Source organism: Gaeumannomyces tritici (assembly GCF_000145635.1).
Source record: "Gaeumannomyces tritici R3-111a-1 unplaced genomic scaffold supercont2.6, whole genome shotgun sequence".
Classification (NCBI taxonomy): domain Eukaryota; kingdom Fungi; phylum Ascomycota; class Sordariomycetes; order Magnaporthales; family Magnaporthaceae; genus Gaeumannomyces; species Gaeumannomyces tritici.
This window is the reverse complement of record NW_008804550.1, coordinates 833,216-855,046: the sequence shown is the minus strand read 5'-3', so window position 1 is coordinate 855,046 and position 21,831 is coordinate 833,216. Positions and strand designations below refer to the sequence as shown.

The window sequence follows — 21,831 nt, the reverse complement described above, 5'->3', positions numbered from 1 at the left end:
GGCCCATCCTCAGCAGGACGGTTGACCAATTCGAGTAGGTAGTAGTCTGCGTACACCAGGCCGTGGTCAGCGTACCGCCTCAGGGCGTCGGGGTTGTTGTTAGCGGTGCCGTGCTTGAGGATGGCCTCGAAGGAGCCGCCGCCGCCGCCGCAACCACCGTCGACGGGGCCCGGGTCGGCGTCGGCCACCTCGATGCGCGCGTGCCTGTAGTAGCAGCCGCCGGCGCCGGGGCCCGCCACGGCCAGCAGCTCGGCGCGCTCGGGGGCCAGGGCGAACAGCAGCGCGTCACGGGCCAGGGCGACGGCGGCGCGCAGGAAGCGGTCGGCCAGGGCGCTGTCGTCGTCGCCGCCGCCGCCGCTCGCGCGCAGGGACTGGGAGAGGACGAGCATGCCGTTGGCGGCCACGACGCCGGCCGACGAGTCGCGCGGCACGAAGCCGCGGTCGGCGTCGGGCGGGGCGTCAAAGTCCCAGGGCGGGACGTAGCGGCCGCTCTTGTGGTGGTGGTGAGTATTGTTGTTGTTGTTGCTAGTGGTGGTGGTGGTGTTGGGTGACGACGATGAAGGGGAGAGGGACTTCTGGGGATCGGCGTTGTCGTGCGAGTCGAGGCGGTACAGAAAGTACTCGGCCAGGCCGCAGGCGGCGCGCAAAAAGGCCGGGTCGCGCGTCCAGGCGTGCGTCTGCGCGTAGCCGAGTATGGCCCAGGCCTGGCCCCGCGCCCACTGCGACGAGTCGCTCCAGCCCTGGGCCGTGAAGTGGCGCTTGACGGCACCCGTGCGCGGGTCGAGGTTGGCGACGTGGTGCGTCGAGTACCACTGCCCGGCGTACCTCGTGCTGCCGGCGGCGAAGGAGTCGGAGTCGTCTGCGTCGGGACTGGGCGGCTGCTCCTCGGGCCGCAGGTGGGTGCGCAGGACCGTCGTGGCGTGCGCCGTGGCCACGGCGCTCAGGTGCGCGGCGGTCGGGTCGCCGGCCCCGAGCTGGCCGGCGGCGTAGTAGAGCAGGTCGAGGTTGCACATGCTGTCGATGATGACGAGCAGGTTCGTCTCGGTGCCCTCGACGGTCAGGTTCCGCTGCACGCGCGAGTCCCAGCTGCGCACGGCGCGGGCGGCCGGGACGTAGCGCGTGGCGAGCGCCGACGCGGCGCGCAGCACCGAGTCGAGGCTGCGCCGGTTCCCCGTCAGCTCCCAGTCGAGCCGCAGCGCCGGCATGACGATGAAGCCCACGTCGTGCGTGTCGGCCCGCCCGGCCATGGCGTGCAGCGGCTCCGTCCAGAGCGCGCACAGGGCCGACAGGGAGGAGCGGAGGCGGTCGGGGGTGGGCTTGCCGACGACGTAGAGGGTTTCTGTCGGGTTGCCCTCGTCCGCCTGCAGGTCGCCGTGGTGGTGGTGCCGGCGGTGTTGCAGGCCGGCCTGTATGGCACGTAGCTGGGCGGCGGCGATGGTCGTGTTGGGGGTGTTGTTGGTGGTGGTGTCGAGGCGGACGCTGTGCGGGAAGCGCACGAGGCGCTCGAGCAGGCAGTGCACGCTGCCCGGGAAGAAGCCACAGGTCCAGAACTCGGCCTCGCGGTGCGAGTAGGCGCCGGCGCCGCGGCCGGCCTGCGGCACGTGCTCGGGGAAGGCGTGCGGGATGCCGACGGCGCGGCTGGCGGTGCGGTAGATCTTGGCCGCGACGTTTTCGGCGAAGAGCTCGGCCAGGTAGTCGGCGATTGTGGGGGTCGGCGGCGGTGAGGTGATGCTCGCCGTGGCAGGGGTGGTCTCTGCGCCTTGGCCGTCGGGGCCCGAGGGCGGCGTCGAGAGGGACATGTCGGCGTATGAGATGCTTTCCTAGGAATACGAGAATGCGAGGCACGACAGTTCAGGGTGCTAGGTATGTAGGTATGAGGCCGGTGTGATGTTGATACCCCCGTGTAGGTACATAGGACGGTAGACAAGTAGGTCGGGATACATGGGTGAGTACCTAGGTAGCGACCCTTTTATGGCCGACGTGAAGACATCGGAGATGGAAAGGTAAAGTTACTGGCCTCCACCGGCAAGAGTTTGCCGCCAGATTGGCCAACTTTACGAGCGTGAGCCACCCGCAGAAGCCACCCGCAGAACTTAGAACGGATGGAGCTGCCGCTGTTTGTGCATACCTCTAGGCATAGACACTGTCACTTGAGAAAGGGGTGGGCCGCGTGATTGGGCCGCAAAGGCAGGCAGACCCTTTTCCCGCAGAGACTCTGCAGCAGGCAGCGACGACAGCTGCTAGTACAAATCGTGAGTTTCCTACCCGGGTGCCATTTGCGAGTGGGGGATGTGAGCAGGCACTGGCGCTTCGACTCCGCTTGTCTTCACCCGACGGTAACGACTGACATTAGCGGTGAGGCAGCTTCCCGAAGTGCGTGGTGCAGGCTTCGGCGTGTACCAAACACAAAACGCGCGGGGGAGGTGCGAGGGCGTCGCACAGACTGGGCCACAAGCCCAGGCGGGCATCCCCGTCCCATTGCCGGCCCGCCGAAGGGCCAAATGGAGATCAATATCAATGGTGGCCGGGAGCAAGGGCGTGGTGGTAGACAGGGTCCTCATGCCCGGCTGGTGGGAACCTCAAGGGAGCTGGTCCGAGGGAGCTGACCCGAGGCCCGACGGCTGATTTCGACTGTCGTTGAAGACAGGGCTGGGGCTTGGCGGGGTGATTGAGGGTTCAGGGTTCAGGGTGGGGGGTTTGGTCAGCCCCCACATCGGTCGACTTGATCCGTTGCTTCCTCCTTCTTGGCCAGACATGGTCACTCGTCGAGTGCTCAAAACAAGCACGCACGAGGTTGGCACACACTCTATGACTGCATTACTTGTGGGTTGATGTAACCTGCTACTTCCTCGTGGCCTTTGTGGCTGCTATTTCTACTGGGCTCGTACTACTCGTACCAACCAAACCGGAAGGCGGATTCCGAGCTAATGCACCCTTCTCCGAAAGAGCTCGCACAACAAAACCACCTTGATTTACGCTTCTTCTCCAGCCCTTGCTGACATTTCCATCTCCACTTCCATCGCTACTGTCTTGGTCTGCTATCGGCCTGTATGCCGCGCTAGAGGGACCCCTTACGGAAGAAATCATGGAGGAAAAATCCATATAAACTGACAAGTCGCCCACTGCACCTGTGTTGCTCTCTATATATATATACAACTGCCAGAACCAACAAGATGCCGGGGCTTACAGGCTTCTCTGATAACCCGTTCAAGACACGCTCAGATCTGGTCCATGCTGGCTCCTCCCTTCTCAGACCACTGGCACCCTACAAGTCGGCCGCAGGGGCGCGCATCAAGCTCGCGGCGGCGACGGGCACCAGCTTCAGCGAGACGGCCGCGCAGCTCGAGGGCTTCGCCCGCCCGCTATGGGTCGTCGCCAGCCTGCTAAACGGCCGCCTCCTCTCCGGCGCCGAGCCCGCCGGCGTCGGCCTCGATACGTGGCTCTCGGGCCTGGACGCCGGCACCGACCCCTCGTCGCCCGAGTACTGGGGCCATCTTCGCTCGTCAGACCAGCGGATGGTCGAGATGGAATCCATCGCATACGCGCTGCTTGTCTCGTCTCAGACCCTGGCGCCTCCTCCCGGATCCCGCCGCGACCGACTCGTGGCGTGGCTACGTCAGATCAACGACCATGAAATGGGCCGCAACAACTGGCGCTGGTTCCGCGTATTTGTAAACCTGGCGCTTGTCAACGTGCTCGGCGTGCCGCGCGACGAGGTAGAGCAGGTGGTGGACGCCGATCTGGCCCTGCTCGACTCGTTCTATATCTCCGACGGCTGGTCTAGCGATGGGCCGTGGTGCGACCAGCGGAAGCAGGTCGACTACTACTCCGGCAGCTTTGCCATCCAGCTCTCGCAACTGCTCTACGTCCGCTACGCCGGCGCCATGGCCGACCCGGAGAGGGTGGCGAGCTACAGGGACGGGGCCCGCGCCTTCGCTGGCGGTTTCTGGAGATATTTCGCCCTCGACGGTGAGCGTCTCCCAACTTATTTGCATGGCTAACTCACTCTAAACAGCTCTGGTTCGCCCTACAGGAGCTGCAATACCCTTCGGGAGGAGCCTGACCTACAGGTTCGCTTTTGCCGCCTTCTGGTCGGCCGTGGCCTTGGTTGATGTTCAGCTCGCCGCACCTCTCGACAAGCGGGGGACCGTCAAAGGGCTGCTGATGCGCCATATTCGCTGGTGGGCAGCCAAGCCACACATTTTTAACACGGACGGAACCATGAATATTGGCTTTACTTGTGAGACAGTCCAACCCTGAGCCTGCGGGGGGAACACACTAACGGTGGCGTCCCTGCTATCTAGATGGGAGCATGAACATGTCCGAGGATTACAGCTCGCCGCAGTCCGTTTACTGGTGTTTGAAGGCTTTTGTCGTGCTGGGGGCCCCAGAAGATCACCCATTCTGGATGAGCGAGGAGCTCCCTCACCCCCTCGACCCGTCTCAAACGGCAACTCCCCCGATCCTAGACTTCCTCAAGGCCCCGCGGCACATGATGTGTAGCACCCCAGAACATCACTTTCTGTTATCGTCCGGGCAGTCAACAAAAGTCTATCACAAGGGGAGAGAGGCCAAGTACTGCAAGTTCGCTTATTCGTCCTCGTTCGGCTTCAGCGTCCCCGTCGGCACCATGCTGCACCACGTCGGCGCCGACAGCACCCTCTGCGCTAGCATTGACGATGGTAACTCGTGGGTTGCCCGCTTCGAGCCCTCGGACGCGGAGCCGAGGCAGGTTCTGCTGCTCCCGCCCCCGAACGCCACGCCCGCAACCAGTCCCGAGGCCCTGACGGCCATATCCAGCACCTGGCGCCCGTGGCGGTTCCTCGACCTCGAGGTCGGCACGACGCTGCTGCCGCCCTCGCAGGACAGGTGGCCCGGCTGGCACGTCCGGGTGCACGAGGTGCGCTGGGGCGGGAGCGCCGCCATCAGCCCGGAGAGGCTGGGAAAGATAGACTTTACCGACGGCGGGTTCGCGGCGTCGGCGGAGACGACGCACGGCGCCACCATCTACGAGAGCCCCTGTGGCTCCGAGTTCCCAACGCCATCCGGCGACGACGGGGAGTTGCCTGAGGGATGGTGGGTTGCTGCGACCTGCGCCCTCGTCATCTCCGAGTCCGGGGCCAGCGGCATACTGGATCTGGCGGCGGCTTCGGGGATGGAGGCGGCGCGGGGCGTGGTCAAGATGATCAAGGGGCACTCAAACAGCAACCTGATGGTCCCGCGGACCCTGATCCCCTGCGTCCAGCACTCGCTCGACGCTGGGGCGGGCGAAAAAGTCATGCGGTTCGTCACGGCAGTGTTTGCAGTTCAAAGGGGCGTGGCGACGCCGCAGCAGATGATGGAAATGTGGAACAGACCCCCGAAGATCACGCTCGACTGGTTAGGCTCAGCCGTGTAGCGGGTTTTCGGGTGTCAAGATCACTTGCGTGAGGGTATCTAGAATCTTGGCTAGCTATGAATACGTTTGGAAACGGACCACCATTCCCTTGAGTTGCCAGGTAGTGTAATAATCAGCCCACCGGACCTTGATTCCCTGAAGCCCCCAAGCTAGGGCAGAATCGGCAGATATGATATGGCCGACTGCAGCCACTCGAGCGCGGCCTCGGGAGTCTGGCCCGGCACACCCCAGCGGTGCGTGACCCTGCCGGTTTCGGGAAACTTGTGGTCGGGGACCACAACGGCCGCACGCGCCACGCGCGGGTGCATGAAAAGCACGAGCGACAGCAGCATGCCCTCAAGCAGCCAGACGGGCTGTTCCTTGTAGTCCATGGGGGCGCACGCCCACGCGTCCATGCGGTCCAGAAGTTGCGCGAAGGAGGCCCCCAGGAAGCTGCGGTGCACACGCACGCGCGGCCGGCTGCCGCCCGGCTGCTGTTGTTGCTGCTGCTCCGCCTCGGCGGCGTCCTCCTCGTGGTGCCAGAAGCCGACGGGGCAGCGGCCGCCCTCGAGCTCGGCCGCGTCGTGGCGGCGCGCGTAGTCGACGTCCAGCTTGGCGCCCAGCAGGTACTGGCGGGGCGGCGGCTGCTGCTGCTGCTGCTGCTGCTGCTGCTGGAATGTCACTCCCGGGTACTGGGTTAGGTGCCCACGCGGGTCTAGGCCGGCCCTGCTGCTGCTGCTGCGGCTGCCGTCGTCGCCGCCGGCGCCGGCCGTGATGTTCTTGTCGCCGCTGTGAAGCCCGAGCCAGTGCGCGGCGCGGAAGGTGACGGACCGGGCCGGGCGGCGCGGCGACTGGCCGGCCGCGGCGAAGTCGAAGCGGTGGTCGATGGCCAGGCCGCAGCCCGTCAGCTCGAGCGTGTAGCTGCGCCGGGTCACGGGCTCGCGGTGCGCGTTGTCGAGGAACTCGAAGACGCGGTGCTCCGGGCTGTCGCGGTACGTGTCGACGATGCGGTCGACCAGGGCCAGCACGGCCGGGTTGCACGAGGTCCAGTCGTCGGCCATGGGCGGCGGTGAGGCCGTGAGTGCCCAGGAGGCGGGATCCTGGGGGGTTCCCATGTGTGTGTGATCGTGTCGGCGCATGGCGACAGGGCGAGTTGATGATAGGGCTTGTTTTGAGTTTTTTTTCTTTGAACTGTTTTGTATGCGTGATGGTGCCAGTAGGTATTGTCAGAGGCCCGGCAACGCGTAATGTTGTGGTGACTTTCTGCCCAGGTACCGACGCGGCGTGGGCGAGTGGTACGCGGGAGGATGGATGCCTTGTGGCCAAGAGAGAAAAACAAGGAGGGTGAAACGGGTCAATGGACCAGAGAGCCGGGTTTTGGCTACACACTCTTTATGGAGCAGCACAATAAATACAGTCATACGGCTGCTCGCGTGGCAAATGCTGTACGGCTGCGCGAGTCACTGAGCGTGGACAGAGGGCAAACTTTTGCAGTGTTGGACTAGTTGAGTCAACGTCTATTTTATTGCCTTCTGAGCCGATTCTGAGGTCAGCCTCGGTTCTGCTTCTAGCGCAGATACCCACGGCTCACATCTATCTTGATAATCATCCGTCTTGGGGCCCCGCTGTAAAACTATAAAAAAACTATGATTGGACTCCTCGGCTTCAGTCCCTGACGCCATCGCCGGCAGCGTCCGTCTCGAGCCGTCCCTGACAGCTGTTGTCCTCAGCTTCAATACTCGGCCGTGAAGAATTCTCTGGATAGGAGTAGCAGTGCTCCTCAGATGCTGAGGCGATCATGACCCCATAATTTGATGGAAATGGTGGCCGAGACGCCTGGGGAAGGTTCTCCTTGGGCGAGAGATCCACCTTTTGGAACCGGGTTTGCACCCCGGGGCAGGCCTTTGTTCATTGCTTTCTTTACCGCCTTCCGGTTAGCGATCCTCCCGAGCATCAGGAGAATAGCCGAGCCTAAGGCTGCTGGAGCTGACCCGAAGTAAATATCGCTCCGCGGCCGGCGCAGCTACTAGTTCGTTCCTAACCCTTGCCGTGCCGTTACGTTGCGCCAAAAAAGTATATGCCTAAAGCACCAATCCATACAATAAACTAGGCTAGCTAGTAGCACGCGACCGACAGGCTAGAATGATATTGATGCCGGCAAATAATAGGATTTGGCAAGCCAGAACCAACCCTCAGCACCAACATCCTCGTCTCGTACTATTATTCTTTACTAGCTAAACGCCAAGCCCTTAAGCTACTATGACGGACAAACGGTGCAAGATAGAGTCTATTGTATGCTTATCTATATCTCTGAAGAGAAGGGAAGACGGGCAGAAGGCCCTCGGCCTTGTGCCCTCCTTATATACAGTGATCCCCTTTCTTGCAGGTGCGGTACCCACTACCGCACCCCTGTTATTGCCGACGAGTGCTCGGTAAGCATCTGCCCGGTGCAATACCGGTGCGGACACCGGTGTCCGTGCAGATCCTCCGTGCCAAGGCCTGGAACAGTGTGCCGGCCCTTGGTGATAGCCTCCTTTGTGACAGCTACAGATACTGCCTTTCTTTTTTTAATCTTTCCATGTTAATCGTCGCAGGCGTGCACAAAGCAACGTAGCCATAAGGCGCAGTTGGTGCCACATCGCCAACTTGGACCTCCACATTTTTGAGCAGCCTAGCCCGTTCGAACCCAGTCAACATGGACGATATAGTTGCAGGCCACCTTTGCCCATCCGATACTATTCGAGCGTATGGGGTATTGCAAAGCAGGCTCGAAAAGTTTTCCAATCCATCGGGGTACTTGCGTCCTAGGTTTAGCACCAGTGTTGCCGCAGCGGCACTTAACAATACTGCCGAGGCTAGCAGCAGGACGGCCGTCCATATAACGTCCGCTTTAAATGCTTGTCGAGGGATGCCCGCGGCGCCTTGGTTCGTTTCCACAAATATGCCATTCCCGCCGAGTCCGCCAGGGGCACTCGGGCGTTCCATGCGTCTCGTAAAATCGCCCTGTACGGGCTTATAGCCGATGGCGCTAATCCAGTACGTATTGAGCATGTGGGTAAAGCGGATGCTGAAGTCGCGAGCTGATACCTCCCTCCAGTCGGCCCAATCAGTGTGGAACGCGAAAGGGGCGCGCGGGTTGGCGAGGTAGCCGACCTGTGGGCTTAGGGCAGGGGCCCGGCGGCCGGGGCCGGTAGGGGTTTCGGACGCTGAAAGGAAGTTTTCGAAAAACATATCTGGGCGGCCGACCCCGATCATGTCGAGGATCGAGATTGAGCTTCGGGTCGCGTTCAAGTGTGTTTGCCGGACAGCCGTCGCACGGCACCGCTGGAGCGAGCGGGCGGTACCGGCACCGCTGCAGGTAGAGTTGACGTTGACGAAGGTTGTCGTTAAATTGCAGCTGGCAGCGAACCTCGTCCCGATCCCGCGCGTGTTGTTGGCTAACAAGTGCACACGGCGGGGCTCCCACGGGAACCCGCCCCAAACCTTGGCCGCCTCAGTGTCGTTTAGGGGCAGAACTTCTGGGTTGGAACCGATGACACGAAAATTGCTTGTCCATGCCATGCGTGTGGTGCCGTCGCCAAATGTGCTGTTGGGCAAAGAGTCGGGGAACGCCCAGGAGGCGTTTGTGACTTGCTGGGTGCTGCAGTTAAGCCACCAATACGACGTGTCGAAAGAGAATGAAACGTTTACGCCTTCGGCCGCCTCGAGGGTCGAGTTGACAAGCATCGGAATGCCAATGAGCGATGCGTACGAGACGTTGCGACCTTCAGTTGATATCCAGCCCATGTCTGACGTTGAGCCATCCAGACTTTCAACCATTGGGATCCGCGCGTTACCCCAAACGTCCCAGGCATCCTCCGACTGGGCCCTTGCAGGCATTAGAATGGATGTGGTAAATAGGGTCCCGGCGAGCAACTTGGAGTAATCAGAGTCGTTTGGGTTATACGTTGATCTTACGTCCAGATATGATAGATCGAGACCAATATTGTTGACGACAGGGACGATTGCACCGACCCTAAGTGCTGCCTGTGATCCGACGGGGGAGAGGGCCCAAATAAGGACGATGCCGAACCCCAAAAGGTTGAAGCTTTGGAGCTGGAACTGGGTTATAAAAGCCGAGATAACGGTGCGGCTGCCGTGGAGCTGCTCGATTGTTTCGATTGTAGATCGACGCTCTAGCTTCCAGTACTCGGCAGCCTTCATAAACCGGCCGACAACTGACGCAAATAGTAGAGGGAAGATAGTTGGACCCTAAAAAATGACATGGAGTTTGGATTAGGTTGTTAGTTAGGACCATTTGCTCTTTTTTTTGTTTAGAACCGAGCCTCCCCCATCTAGCTCGTATACAGTTTTTGGGGGTGAAATAAACTAGCATGCATATATATTGGTACGTACGTAAGTTGCCGCGGTGATGATATGGGGTAACCAGCCGACCTCGGTGGTCGTCTTGCCGTTCTCGACGAGCACGATAATGCCGAGTACGATGAACGGGATGACCAGAAGTATTTGCAGAATATCCAGGCTAAGATCGCCCCAAAACCCAGCCGACGTAGTGCTCCGACACGAAACTGGGTCAAATACCTGCTGCGAGTGGCCGCCGTCATCTCCGTCGCCGAGAAAGGCCGAGGTTTCACTTATTGAAGTCTTGTTGATATTGTCTCGCTGGCTAGAATGGCCCTGGTGGCTTGAGCTGTGAGGTGGCGACGCAACCGACACAGTGCTTACAGGCCCGGGGTTGTGATTTGATGTCGCCCGGAGGGTGGAATGTGTCGCGATGGAATCCATGGTGGCAGGAGAGCAACTCTGGTCGGCGGAAGGGGGTGGGGAGGAGGAAGGCAGCCGCTGGTTCTGCTTCTCCGAGGGAGCAGGTCGCGAAAGAAATAATTTGCACCACGGGTGTGTGCTGCCGCTCCCGGAATCCGGTGGAGAGAACTTGGCCCCGAGGATATACGGGCTGTGTATGTTCACGCAAGGCGCCATCGCATCGCGCTAACGCATGCCCCGCCCTGTTGGCGGCCCACCTGGGCGTTCGCCTCGCATCGCTGGGGGCCAGCTGAGGCAACCCCGGTTAATACTCCAGTCCGTGAATGGCGTTTGATTTGAAACGCGGCGCCGCAAAAGGTATTGAGCAGCAGGTTCATTCGATCGAGCGGGACTAAGTTTGGAGGTATCTCTGAACAATGAATTTCGAGGAATTATACAACCCCGAAAATATGGTGCCCGGATTACTTGGTGAGGCCGACGAATGCCCCGTGCAAAGTGGTGGAAGAAAGTGCCACCTGAGGCAAGCCGTGTGACGGCGCGGTTAGGTCCTCGAGCAAGGTCCTGTGCATTCCAAGATTTGGGGGCGCACTCGGGTGCGGTAGCCGTGCATGTTCGCTGAGAAGTATCCAGTGCGGCGGGCTAAGAGATAGGTAAAGCCGAGGTGCAAGCCACAGTAACCAACAGGAACTCCTTGCACATATCCAAATCCCGATCCCATAATTGAGCCTCCGAATGGCGGTTAGTCCCCCAATAGTACGACTTGATAAGCCGGAAACTGTGAGTGCTAGACCGATGGAAACAGAGGATGGGCACATGGGGCGGCGGGAAAGGGGAAGAGGGACCGAGGAGGGGTGGTGAGATTCCAGCCTGACCTCTTCCGCTAGCGGCCAGCACTACCAACGCCAACGCATCCATCAAGGGCGCATCGGCGCTTGCTGCATGAGAGTGGAATATGGGCGGCGCAAACGATTGGACGGACTGCACTGCTTTCAAAGCAGTGCTTTGCGATGGCCACCTCGCTAGGGCATTCTTCACCTCAATGTATCTGCTGAAAGGCTTGGCTGTATTCTTCGCTGAATTCTTTGGGAGAAAAATCCCTGCGTACCTCACAAATGTGACACGTGTCCCCGGTACTCGCGGCAGAAAGGGTGCCAACGGGACACCCCCAACACAGTCGACGCCGGACATTTCCGACCCAGCTCCCCCCACGCGCACCATAAACACCATGTGCGACACTGACCGAAGAACAAGAAGATGTTTGCCTTGGGAAACACTCGAGGTTGCGACGGAAATGTGTTGTGTGCTGACATTGGTGGCCAAAAGGAGGTCGAAAAATGATACCAGGACTTCGCAAAATCCTCAGAGGGCGCGGCGGCGCGGCGTACTCCTGCTTCCAAGAGAACTTCAACACGCCGACGTACACTACCTAGTCGGCATAGTGGGGAAGAGGGAACGCGACCTCATGGCGCAGTCAGGGACAATGTCACCGTCGGCGACACTGCCGTTTAGCTGTACTAGCACCCGGCCGCAAGTTGGGCACCCCCTCAGCTCCTTCGTGTTGCCCACGCACGAAAAGGGTAAGATGCAAGTGGCGGCCTGTCCGGCGCTGGAGCCAAGGCGCAACAGCTCAAATCGGCCCCGCGGCTGAACTCCTCGATCTCCCAGCCGTTGGACAACCGTGCAAGCGGCGACCCTCCTCCCTGCATCGGCCGCAGTCTTGCGCCTCGCTGATGGGTATGCCGACTACCGGGCGCAGGGCCGCCTTGCGAGGTTCTGTCGCTCCCGATCGAGGCGGACCTCGTCGGCGAGGTCTGCCATCTCGGCGTCGGTATCGCTGTCGTCAGCGCCGTCGTTCGCTTCTGGGGTAGCCGGAATGGATGTGAATCTGGGAGAAGGTGGATGTCATGTTGTGAGGCGGATTTCTTCAAGTGTCTTGACGAAGGCTTCCTTGTATGTGTGGCGCAGACGTTTGACTTGTGCGATTCTGGCTGGCGTGTCGGCCATGGAGCCGATCTGGATTTGCTGCTCAGCAAGGTTGTCGGCAGTAGGCTGGCGGCCTCATAATCGAGTCCAGTGCCGCTGCTGTGGCTCCCTTGTCCCGACGGGTCAAGCGACCATCTCCTAGCCAGCCACTTCCAGGCGTCAATGGCCACGCATTCGTGCCGCTCTACAGCAGACTTTGGTCGGTCCCAGCAGCCCACATCAGCCCAACCTTGGCCTCCATCGTCCCATGTCTGCCCGCCGCGCCGGCCGAAAGACAGGGCGCGCGGTCGGACCCGGCGTCTGTGGCAGGGACGCCCCTAGCTTACCAGAACGCCCGAGTCTCCCGGCCTTGGGGGCTCGGACGAGCCTATTTTTGGATGTCAGACGCAGAGCCGAAGTCAAGCCCAGACCGGGCCACCGAGCCACCCGCAAGGCGGGCCGTCATCTGGCGACCAGCCGTCTGCTCTGTGGTTTGCCGTGTCCGGTTGCCTGGTGCCCAATCGTCGAAGCATTGGATAGCGGTGGGGCTGTGCGAACAATATCCGAACTTGGGTCGCAAAGTCTCGGCTGGGCTGAAGTTTAGGAACACAAAGGCCACTGACGCCGCTGCAGGCGAGGTCCACGTTATTAATCAAGCGGACGTGGACATTCCAAGATGGGCAACAGCGACGGGAGCGTCATATGCCATATCACAAGGAGCACACCGGCAGCAGGCAAGACAGGTGCCTGCCTGTGACGTCTCACATGCGTGTGCATGTTATGTAGCGGCACAAGCTGTCTTGGGAGATTCCAGATTCATTTTGGCCCAGCGTAGTCATTCGTGCTTTCTTTGGTCAGACTGCCCGCCAGCTACAAGACCATCTCCGCGGTGAGAGCGTCTTAATGATTATCACATAGCAACCACGATATGATACTGTTCGGTGCCTCCCACGAGCGGTGGACCATCTTGCCATCTCTCCGCCATTTAGACTTGCGTGCAGGAGATGCAGAAGATCTGGCCAGCGTTGCGTTTATCCACCCTCATCCATCACGGAGACGCGATGGCCAGGCTGGCCTGAGACGCGGGGGAAGACGGTCTGGAGACGGATCCGTCCTTCTCTAGGATCAGTCTCGGCAAAGGCGGCAGTCTGAGAGGGATACTGATCGCGCGCACTGGCTGTAGCAGATCCTGGCGTTACCGCACGTGTTTCCAGATTTGTTCTCATCCAACATGGGACCACTCGCCGCCGCTGCCATCCACTGGCTCCTACGAGGACGCCCTTCTGCCGTTTATAAGCAGCCAGCTGCTTACCTCCTTGTCACTAGTCAGGACCACGCATTTTGTACTGATCTTTCTTAGTCACTTACGCATCGTCGTCTCGCCCTCTCCTTCGCTCCACCTCGTTCGCTCCCCCTTCCCTTGTTTTCTTTGTCTTTCACTCTGTTATTAGTATTTTGATCAGGCCTCTCGCTGCCAACACACGGGGAGAAGCAGTGCTTCTTTCGTTATTTGCTTGCTTCCACACAGCAACGAGACAAACAGACCCTCGTTAACTCAGTCCTCCCAGCCCCCAGCCAGGAAAGGACAAACCCCACACCATAGCCAGCATGCGCCGATCAATCCTGGCAAAGGCACTGCTGGCCTTGGCGGCAGGCGTCGGCGGCCCGGTACAGCCGGCCCTGGCGCACCCGGGCTTCAAGAACCTACTACAGGAAATCCAAGCCCGCGCGGCCGACACGGGCGCGCAGGGCGGAGCTCAGCTGCCGCTGGACTCGACGGCGCTGATCGGCGACCTGGCGGTCACGCCCGAGCCGGCGCTGACGCCCGTGGGGCGCTCGATCCGCAACATGCTCGTCACGCCCGTGAGCGGCGAGCTGGCCGAGAGCGCCGACGCGTACCAGGGGTGAACGAGCTGCCAGAGCGAGCGTCGGCCGAGTTCAAAGGCGACCCCTGCTGCGCGTACCGCCACGTTTCGGCGGCCATGACCGAGGCCTTCGTCGGCGACGGCGGCCAGTGCAACTCGCTGGCCCGCCAGGCCATCCGGCTCGGCTTCCACGACGCCGCCGCCTGGAGCTCGTCCATGGGCGCCGTGGGCGGTGCCGACGGGTCGATCGTGCTGGCGCCCGAGGAGATGAGGCGCCACGACAACCTCGGCATGGAGGAGATCGTCGCGCAGCACAAAAAGTGGTTCAACCAGTTCAGGGCCGACGGCATCGGCATGGCCGACCTGGTGCAGTTCGGGGCCGCCCACGCCACTATGACATGCCCGTTGGGTCCTCGCGTGCGCTTTTTTATCGGCCGCAAAGATTCCAACCAGGCCGCGCCCGACGGCCTACTGCCGCCCGTGGATGCCAGCGCCGACTTCAACATTAGACTATTTCAGGATAAAACAATCCAGCCTAACGGTCTGGCGGCCCTGATTGGCGCCCACACCACCAGCCGCCAGCGTCTCGTGGACCCGTCGCGCGCCGACGACCCCCAGGACAGCACTCCCGGGACCTGGGACACGCTCTACTACCGGCAGACGGTGGCCGCGGCTGCGGGCCAGGACGTCGCCGAGATCGACAGCGTCGCCAGCAATAGCAGCAGCAGTAGCAGCACCAACAACACCAACATACAGAAGAGGCGACGCGCCAACGCCACCGCCGGCTACGACCGGCACGGCCGCAAGGGTGGCAAGGGCGGCGAGAACGTCTTCGTGTTCCCGAGCGACCTCAAGATCGCCGTGGACCAGCGCACGGCCGACGCCTTCCGCGGCTTCGCGGCCGGCAACGGGCAGCGCGCGTGGAACGCGGCCTACGCGCGCGAGGCGGTGCGCCTGAGCCTGCTGGGCGTCGGCAACATCAACGCCATGACCGAGTGCACGCGCGCGCTGCCGGGGGCGCAGGGCCAGGACGAGTTCTACAGGCGCAGGTGACGGCGGACTCTTTTCTTCCTCTTTCTTTTCTTGCTTTGCCGCTTGTCTTTTGTGCCGGCGGCGTCCTTTGTTGTTTCCCGGCTTGTTGGGCCTCTTTTGTAGGAGTACGTTGGTCTTTTTTCGATCCTGTGCCGTCATGCTGGAAGGTGGCGCCGCCAGATTTGCCACGGAGAAGATATCGACACGCTTCAGATGTATGAATATTACATAGTTGCTTTGTATTCATTCATCTTTTCACCCAGACTCGCAGTACAACACGCCAATGCATGCCACCGCTGACCGTAGCCCACTGCGCAAATCTTAACACCGATGCTCCGGCCCGCCCATGTCCGTGTTCCTTCCTGGCACCTCAAAACCAAAGCCAGCAGTTCCATGGAGCACCTTCTCTGCTGCCCTCACTTCTCAGACCTGACAAAACGTCGACCATATACAGTCCCTGGATCAAGAACTGTGAATTTCGTGTGATGGTCGTTTTTGTATGCAGGAAGAGCGAGAGGAAAGGCAAGAAGAAAAGAACCAGAAATAAGAACACTCAATGTTCCGTTTTCATCATCACGATCGTATCAACGAAAAATGCATTCAAATCACGAGTCTGCTCAAATTCTGGGATTGGGATTGCAAATGCTGGAATGTGAAATGCCTATCAGCGACTAATGGCCCAAGCTATTTTGCACATTCCAAAAGCTCCTATCTGGGCTTTCCTCCCAATACTGCCATCCATAGTCTTTTCCTCAGCTATGCCATGTCAGCCCACCACCAGGCCCATCACGCCTTCCTCTCCAAGCTGTCCAGCCTCCTCTCGATGCTGTCCAGCTTCCTCTCAAACCGGTCGAGCTATTATTCGATCACGCAAAGCAAAGTAAAGTTAGCTTAACCAGAGACATATCGAAGGGGTAATGGGAAGATTGAAGCGAGCGCGACTGGCTTGACAAACCTTGCGATCAATGGCCTCATTGATATTCTCGAGGCGGCGGCCGTTGCGGCCCTCACGGTGGACCAGGAGCGCCACCCTGTTCTCCAGGGTCGCGAGGCGCTGAGAGTCGCCCGCTCCCGTCTGACGCAGCTCGACCTGCATCTCGGCGCGCATATTCTTGACGATCTCGGACATCTCGGACATCTCGGCGCGCACCTCGGCGCGCATATTCTTGGCAATCTCGGACACCTCGGCGCGCAGATTATTGGCCCTCTCGGAGAACCGGGCCACGAGCTGGTCCTCGAGCTGGTCCTCATTCGACTTTATGTCCTCGAGCATATCATCGAAGACCGGACCGAGTCCTGGAATGGCCGCGAGCATGATTTCGTGCATCCTTGTATGGCTGGCTTCGATGGATGGTTTGAACATGTCATCCAAAGCCGTATACATCCACGTCCGCAGCTCTCGCTTCATCTTATTGAATTTGCGGCGCTGCTCAATATCGCGATGCTTGGCGAGATCGAGAGATGCAGTGAGCCCTTTGCCGATGATGCTGTCCTGCTGTCCGATGTCCTTCAAAGTCTTCACGGCGTCCTCAAGCTGCGCGACTCGCTCGGCTCGAATGAACTCTCTAGTCTCGACATCCTCTGTAGCCTCGTTGAGCTCTTCTTGTGTGGGGGCTGCACGGCCAGCCTGCTTCATCGGCGAATACAGTCCAGTCAGCAGGGAGATCCTACTGAGTAAGTCCAAAGGAAAGCGCGCAGTCTGTGATTGTCGTGGGAATCCTCCTGCTCTTTTGCATCCACTCCCGCATATCCCTCCAGCACCGGCTTTGACACCGCATACTGGGCCCGGTGGAGCTGGCGTGCTTCCTTCCGGTGTGTTGTGCACTCATACCCGACAAGAACGACGACGGACCCCCTGAGGTGCTCTGTCTTGCCAAGGCGTCGGCTCAATCGCCCCTAACCATGTGGGCATGATAGACAGATGTTCTCGGGAAGATCCACATCGAGCGGGTACTCCAAAGGAGTACCACTGTCTGAAATCCAAATTGTCTGCCAAGGTGACAATGGACCTAGACTTCCCATGATCCAGAGGCTCCCTGCCAAAATGGGAGATGGACCATGATCTGCCGATGCTTCTTCTTCCCTCCAGGCCGCATCGCAGCAGGGGGTTGGTGACACCCGGGTCGTGCTTGTCAGGTAGTTACACCGTCGGGGGCGAGACGGGCCGGGGTCTCGCGTGGGGATAGCAGGGGTTCTTCGTGCCTAACGCCTCGTAGCGGTGTGCCCTGGGCCCCCCAACTACTCGAACGGCGATGTCGTGGCGGGATATCTACCAGGCAAGTAGGTAGATCCAGATGGGCTTATCCATTGAACAGACAGACAGACAGAGAGGCGAGAGGCCAACAGAGTCCCGAATGTTCGCAGGATATCGCACGCGCCCACGCCACGACCTTTGACAGGGACGAAGGTGCCCCAATGGCAGGATAGGATGCAGAAGAGCGGAAAGACTCCAAGATGGAAAGGCGGGAGTGGGGTGGAAGAGTATAGAAAGCGTGTTTCTGGATTGAACCAAATGGAATGGCTGGACTTACGAATTCCTCTCGCAGTTCCTTCAGTCGGATCTCGTCTGCGAGCTCTGCCATTTCGGCATCGGCGTCGTCGTGATTGTCGTCAGCGTCGACCTCGTCGCTGTCGCCATCGTGCGCGGCGACGGGCTGACGGTCGGCGACTTGGGGACCGAGCGGGCCGTCCTGGTTGGAAGTTATCAGAGTTGCTCTTGCAGAAGTAGAGGAGTAGACAGACTTACATCGTAGATGGCCTCGGTGTCGTCCAAGACCTCAGCACCACGGATTGGGAGATTGTGCTGCGCTTGGAAGCGCCGGATCGCGGCCTCGGCCTTGAGGAATGGCATTTTGGGTATGCTTGTAATGGGTTGGATTGGTTTGTTAATTGAGAGGAGGAACAAGCCGGGAAAGAAAAAGTTGGAAGGAAGATAAAAAGTGGTTGAGGGTTGCTAAGTGGGGCTCGGGTGAAAACTTTTTTCCAATTTGGGCAATTTTTTCTTGTTGTGGGCGCTTTGACCACGCACAAAGTCCCAAATATTGAGGTTTGAAAGACAATGAGAGCGAGGTGAGGGGCAGGTGAGAGAAATCTGGGGAGAGATAAACAAAGAAACAAGGAAGTGGGAAGGGACAAAAGACACAAAGGAGAGAAACTCGAAAATAAAAGCCAGAAGCAAAAATAAGAATGGGAAAGCAAAGTTTAGGGAAAGAAAACGCAACCTGGAAAATAAAAACGTAGAAAATCAAAAAGTACTTACCGAGTAGGCGGGGGACTGGAAAATGGAAAAAGTCGAATGGAATCCAATTCGACAGAAGGTTAAGATGGCGATGGAGATGCGGGAGGAAAAGGCCAGCAGAGGTCGGGATAAAGGCGGCGGCAATTTCAAGAAGACAGCCTGCAGATCAGGGTGCCCTGTTGTTGAGGAAGGCGCGTTGGGCCTAATTCGAATTGCACCTTGGACTTTAGAATTCCTATGCCCCACATTTCATCCCAAGTCTCCCAGTGGGGATGCATTACTGTGACTGATTGAATGCCTAAGTTTTGTTCAAAATTTCTTACGCCAGCTATCTGGAATCTTCCCTTCCAGAGCGGCCGTTGTCGATCTATGATTAGTCTACAACCAAGCTTTTCTCGCAGAGGCAAGCAGCCAACCACTCGCACCAGAAAGCAGTCACCAATTCTTGCAACATCATGGAGACCGTAAGCACATTGTTCCTTTATAGAGTCCAAAGCGCTGGGCGAATCCTAATATCCAGTCCAGACCAGGAACGACGCGGCGAGAGTGAAAAAGATACAGATGAGGCGCGAGAAGAGGGAGAGGAGGCGCAAGGAGAGAGAAGCCACAAGACTGGCAAATGTTCAAAGTGGCGCATGCGAGACTGGCAAGGAAGGGATTGAGGTAAAGTTCTACTTGTTCTGCTTCCCGTTCGGGTATACTTGCGTTCCCAGTTCAAACGACAGCTCTAACGCTCCTGCGTCAGCAGATCCCAAAGAATAGGGCTGGACGCAGCAGCCTCGCAAATAAAAATGACGAGCTCGAAAAGCGCCTTGCCGAGCTCGAGAAGCGCCATGCCGAGCTCGAGAAGCGCGCTCTCCGCGTTGGGGCGCGCACCGACAAGGTGGAGGCGGCTTTGGCGCGCCGCACTGTCGAGGTCACCACCCAGCTGGAATTCTTCAAGGCCGACATAAAGGCAGGCCGCGAGATAATCAGGCGCCTCTCGCGCAAGGTGAACAAGATGGAGTTCTGGGTCGCGCAGTTAAAGGGCGCCTGCGACGTGGGCCTTGACCACCCTAAGAAGCTCACCAAGCGCGAGAGGAAGAAGAAGAACATAGCGATCAGAAATGTCCGCAGGAAGACGGAGAGGGAGGCCCGGGAGGTGGCCTTGAGGCAGGCGGCGCAGGAGAGCAGAAAGAAGGATTGCCTCGCTCAGGAAAACAGGCGCAAGGCCTGGCGTGATGCCCAGAAGCACTGGAAGGAATCCAAAATGAGAGGATTTCCGAGACGCAAGGGGGCAGGCTGGTAAGAGCGGAAGAAGAAAAGAGTAGAATGGGGTGATTTCCATGGGAGGATGGGAAGGGCACTTGACACTAGCAGTCAGTAGTAGTGCGGGTGACGCAGGTGAGGTCCAGAGGCGCTTGCGACCAACATGGGCACACGAATGTCCTGTGCTCGGAGGAAATGAGGGGGGAATAGCACAGAAAGTCACGGCGTCGGCCCCCATCTTGTGCTCTAGCCAACAACTAGATTATCAAACGGAGATGTTGTTGAGCCAAATAAACACCCCCTCGATGAAGCGCATCCCAATAAGGATCCTATCGTCGTCACGCGTATCCTCCTCGTCACCAAAATCGCCATTGTCTTGGTCGACACATGAGGCAGGTAACTACGACAGCGGTATACAGGTCGCCCATCCGGGCGGGCAGACGCGCGTTTGCCAGCCGCACCGGGTGGTCCTTGAGCCCGACGTCGCCAGATTGGACATCCGGCGCCGAGAATAGACCCAAGACCTTCTGTCACAAAGGAGGCTATCACCAAGGGCCGGCACACTGTTCCAGGCCTTGTTCGGACGATCTGCACGGGCACCGGTGCGGAGCACCGGTGCCGCACAGGGTAGATGCTTGCCGAGCACTCGTCGGCAATGACGGGGGTGCGGTAGCGAGTACCGCGCCTACAAGAGAGGGGGCTGCTGTATATAAGGAGGGCACAGGGCCCTCGGCCCTGTGCCCGTCCTCCCTTCTCTTTCAGAGATCTAGCTCAATACACAATAGACCCTATCTCGCACCGTTTGTCCGTCACACCTTCGCCGGTGGTTGTGACGTCCAACAGACAGCCGCTAGGACGCACGTGAAACTACTGCTACTGCCCATTGGCCACCTCCGAATACTCGACGAAGCTCCCGCCGGACCCCAGCTCCAGCAGACACACGCCTAGGCTATACACGTCGTATTGCATAATGTAGCTGTCCTGCGCCAGCGGGCCCTGCCGCGACGGGTGCCGGTACAGGTTACTCCGCCAGTCGCCGTCGTCCTTCCTGGCCGTGTGCGATATGGCGCCCCCGAACGAGTCGAACCCGACCAGGCACGCGGTGATCTACACCTCGCCGCTGCCCCGCCACCCCCCGGCGGCGGCGCCCGGTCCCGGACCGAGCAAGAGGGCGGCCTCGGGCCGCACGTTCTTGTGCACAAAGTCGCGCGTGCGCAGGAAGCTGACGGCCCAGCGAGCTGGCGCGCCACGCCCAGGACGGCGGACAGGCTGGCGCGGGCGGGCATGTCGCCGGCCTGGAGGGCGTTGCGGAGGGCCTACGGGCACGGGTGATGGGTGAGCTGCGGTGGGATGGTGAACACGAGGTCGATCGACGACAGCGTCCGGGCGGCGGCGGCGCCGCGGTGCTTGATGAGGCCGTGGCAGGGGAGCAGGCGGCGCTCCAAGCCGCCACGAACTATCTCGTTATTAACAGCAGGGCAACTCATTCAAATCCTCCGCAGGCGCACGAACCGAAGCCGTAGGGAAAAGTGCAGACGCACGGCGTTTGACGCAATCTACGCAGGGAGGATCGGGACCCGGGATGCCTATGTGTAACCGGAGAATTGGCATGCTCTCTGGATTGACATCACCCCGACAGAAGAGCGCCAGCGATTCCGCGAACAGCGCACATGGTTGCCATAGTGGCACAGTTAGACAATGGAGGGAACACAAGCGGGTAGCCGGTCCGTGGGAGACATATGGCGCCGGGGCAAGGTCACGCGCAAATCGCGAGGCAGGGCCCGCTGGACATCACCCGGAGACCTCCTCCAGCCGCGCCGTGTCCGGCCGTGGGATCGAGATCAAGCCTCTTTTGCACGCAAATGCTGTAAATATGGCCCCCGTGCAGGCTGTTGCCACCACGCGACAGATGGCCGCCGATGGATGGGGCTTCCAACTGGCGCGACGCGGAGAAGGACACTGAATGCTATGCCACGGCATGGTAAGGTGACGGCACACCAGCTCCTAAAATGTATGAACGACAGGTTTCTTTATTGGTCACGATCTGAGTCTTTCTTTGTATCCGTTTTCCCTGATCTGCCGTCCCTCGCATTGTATGCGGCCCGGCCTGTTCACCTTGATGCGTCGAGGCGCCTATTTTGTCGCCAGAGGTCAGACAGTCCTCGTTGGTAGCGAGTGGCGGGAGAGATGTCGGCGGCCCCAGCATCGTTCGCAAGAACGCCGGGCGAGGACCCAAGCAGCAGCCGTGCTCGGCTTGCTTGACATCCTAGCCTTGGAGATATTTGGTATCAATCGAGCTCTTTTTCCCTCCCTGTAATATTTCCAATTGCTTGTGTTCTAATTTG

General features: G+C 59.6%; 9 protein-coding genes across 9 annotated transcripts in view; 4 read left to right on the top strand and 5 right to left on the bottom strand.

Moving 5' to 3' along the window:
- GGTG_10661 (unsaturated glucuronyl hydrolase) overlaps positions 1 to 2,394 on the bottom strand; it is a gene marked incomplete at its 3' end in the record, with an annotated part of 3,243 nt that extends 849 nt beyond the window's left edge. Inside the window, exons 1-3 of the mRNA XM_009228535.1 lie at positions 1,279 to 2,394; positions 622 to 1,158; positions 57 to 489 (exon numbers count right to left, since the gene is read on the bottom strand). Coding sequence (XP_009226799.1) covers positions 57 to 489; positions 622 to 1,158; positions 1,279 to 1,799 — 1,491 coding nt within the window. The 5' untranslated portion in view covers positions 1,800 to 2,394. The remainder of the gene's footprint in view (positions 1 to 56; positions 490 to 621; positions 1,159 to 1,278) is intronic.
- Positions 2,395 to 2,723: 329 nt separating this feature from the next.
- GGTG_10660 (hypothetical protein) lies at positions 2,724 to 5,536 on the top strand. Its single transcript, XM_009228534.1, has 3 exons — positions 2,724 to 3,969; positions 4,034 to 4,240; positions 4,305 to 5,536. Exons 1-3 carry the CDS (start codon positions 3,174 to 3,176, stop codon positions 5,396 to 5,398), a joined length of 2,097 nt encoding a protein of 698 aa, XP_009226798.1. The 5' UTR covers positions 2,724 to 3,173; the 3' UTR covers positions 5,399 to 5,536.
- GGTG_10659 (hypothetical protein) lies at positions 5,510 to 6,612 on the bottom strand. The gene has a single exon (XM_009228533.1). The coding sequence runs from the start codon at positions 6,514 to 6,516 to the stop codon at positions 5,548 to 5,550; it is 969 nt and encodes a 322-aa protein (XP_009226797.1). The 5' UTR covers positions 6,517 to 6,612; the 3' UTR covers positions 5,510 to 5,547.
- A 1,038-nt stretch (positions 6,613 to 7,650) lies between these two features.
- On the bottom strand, positions 7,651 to 10,284 carry GGTG_10658 (hypothetical protein). Its single transcript, XM_009228532.1, has 2 exons — positions 9,773 to 10,284; positions 7,651 to 9,628 (listed from the first exon to the last, which is right to left on the bottom strand). Exons 1-2 carry the CDS (start codon positions 10,160 to 10,162, stop codon positions 7,922 to 7,924), a joined length of 2,097 nt encoding a protein of 698 aa, XP_009226796.1. The 5' UTR covers positions 10,163 to 10,284; the 3' UTR covers positions 7,651 to 7,921.
- Positions 10,285 to 11,884: 1,600 nt separating this feature from the next.
- GGTG_10657 (hypothetical protein) lies at positions 11,885 to 12,636 on the bottom strand (the record flags this gene model as incomplete). Its single annotated transcript, XM_009228531.1, has 3 exons — positions 11,885 to 12,026; positions 12,116 to 12,424; positions 12,551 to 12,636. The coding sequence occupies 3 exons, from the start codon at positions 12,634 to 12,636 to the stop codon at positions 11,885 to 11,887; spliced, it is 537 nt and encodes a 178-aa protein (XP_009226795.1).
- A 1,284-nt stretch (positions 12,637 to 13,920) lies between these two features.
- On the top strand, positions 13,921 to 15,122 carry GGTG_10656 (hypothetical protein). The gene has a single exon (XM_009228530.1). It carries the CDS (start codon positions 14,086 to 14,088, stop codon positions 15,019 to 15,021), a length of 936 nt encoding a protein of 311 aa, XP_009226794.1. The 5' UTR covers positions 13,921 to 14,085; the 3' UTR covers positions 15,022 to 15,122.
- Positions 15,123 to 15,612: 490 nt separating this feature from the next.
- Positions 15,613 to 17,920, bottom strand: GGTG_10655 (hypothetical protein). Its single transcript, XM_009228529.1, has 4 exons — positions 17,747 to 17,920; positions 17,532 to 17,690; positions 15,956 to 16,630; positions 15,613 to 15,855 (listed from the first exon to the last, which is right to left on the bottom strand). The coding sequence occupies exons 1-4, from the start codon at positions 17,849 to 17,851 to the stop codon at positions 15,787 to 15,789; spliced, it is 1,008 nt and encodes a 335-aa protein (XP_009226793.1). The 5' UTR covers positions 17,852 to 17,920; the 3' UTR covers positions 15,613 to 15,786.
- A 773-nt stretch (positions 17,921 to 18,693) lies between these two features.
- On the top strand, positions 18,694 to 19,526 carry GGTG_10654 (hypothetical protein; the record flags this gene model as incomplete). The annotated part of the gene is made up of 3 exons (XM_009228528.1): positions 18,694 to 18,702; positions 18,764 to 18,901; positions 18,987 to 19,526. 3 exons carry the CDS (start codon positions 18,694 to 18,696, stop codon positions 19,524 to 19,526), a joined length of 687 nt encoding a protein of 228 aa, XP_009226792.1.
- A 1,023-nt stretch (positions 19,527 to 20,549) lies between these two features.
- On the top strand, positions 20,550 to 21,449 carry GGTG_10653 (hypothetical protein; the record flags this gene model as incomplete). Its single annotated transcript, XM_009228527.1, has 3 exons — positions 20,550 to 20,696; positions 20,743 to 21,005; positions 21,137 to 21,449. The coding sequence occupies 3 exons, from the start codon at positions 20,550 to 20,552 to the stop codon at positions 21,447 to 21,449; spliced, it is 723 nt and encodes a 240-aa protein (XP_009226791.1).
- Between the last annotated feature and the right edge of the window lie 382 nt (positions 21,450 to 21,831).

Coding starts and splice junctions, on each gene's coding strand:
- GGTG_10659 (XM_009228533.1), bottom strand. CDS start 6,516: ATGCGCCGACACGATCACACACACATGGGAACCCCCCAGGATCCCGCC.
- GGTG_10660 (XM_009228534.1), top strand. CDS start 3,174: ATGCCGGGGCTTACAGGCTTCTCTGATAACCCGTTCAAGACACGCTCA. Junction 3,970..4,033: donor GAGATATTTCGCCCTCGACG/GTGAGCGTCTCC, acceptor TTCGCCCTACAG/GAGCTGCAATACCCTTCGGG. Junction 4,241..4,304: donor CATGAATATTGGCTTTACTT/GTGAGACAGTCC, acceptor CCTGCTATCTAG/ATGGGAGCATGAACATGTCC.
- GGTG_10655 (XM_009228529.1), bottom strand. CDS start 17,851: ATGCCATTCCTCAAGGCCGAGGCCGCGATCCGGCGCTTCCAAGCGCAG. Junction 17,691..17,746: donor ACACCGAGGCCATCTACGAT/GTAAGTCTGTCT, acceptor ACTTCCAACCAG/GACGGCCCGCTCGGTCCCCA. Junction 16,631..17,531: donor AGGAACTGCGAGAGGAATTC/GTAAGTCCAGCC, acceptor TCGCCGATGAAG/CAGGCTGGCCGTGCAGCCCC.
- GGTG_10656 (XM_009228530.1), top strand. CDS start 14,086: ATGACCGAGGCCTTCGTCGGCGACGGCGGCCAGTGCAACTCGCTGGCC.
- GGTG_10658 (XM_009228532.1), bottom strand. CDS start 10,162: ATGGATTCCATCGCGACACATTCCACCCTCCGGGCGACATCAAATCAC. Junction 9,629..9,772: donor TCATCACCGCGGCAACTTAC/GTACGTACCAAT, acceptor GTCATTTTTTAG/GGTCCAACTATCTTCCCTCT.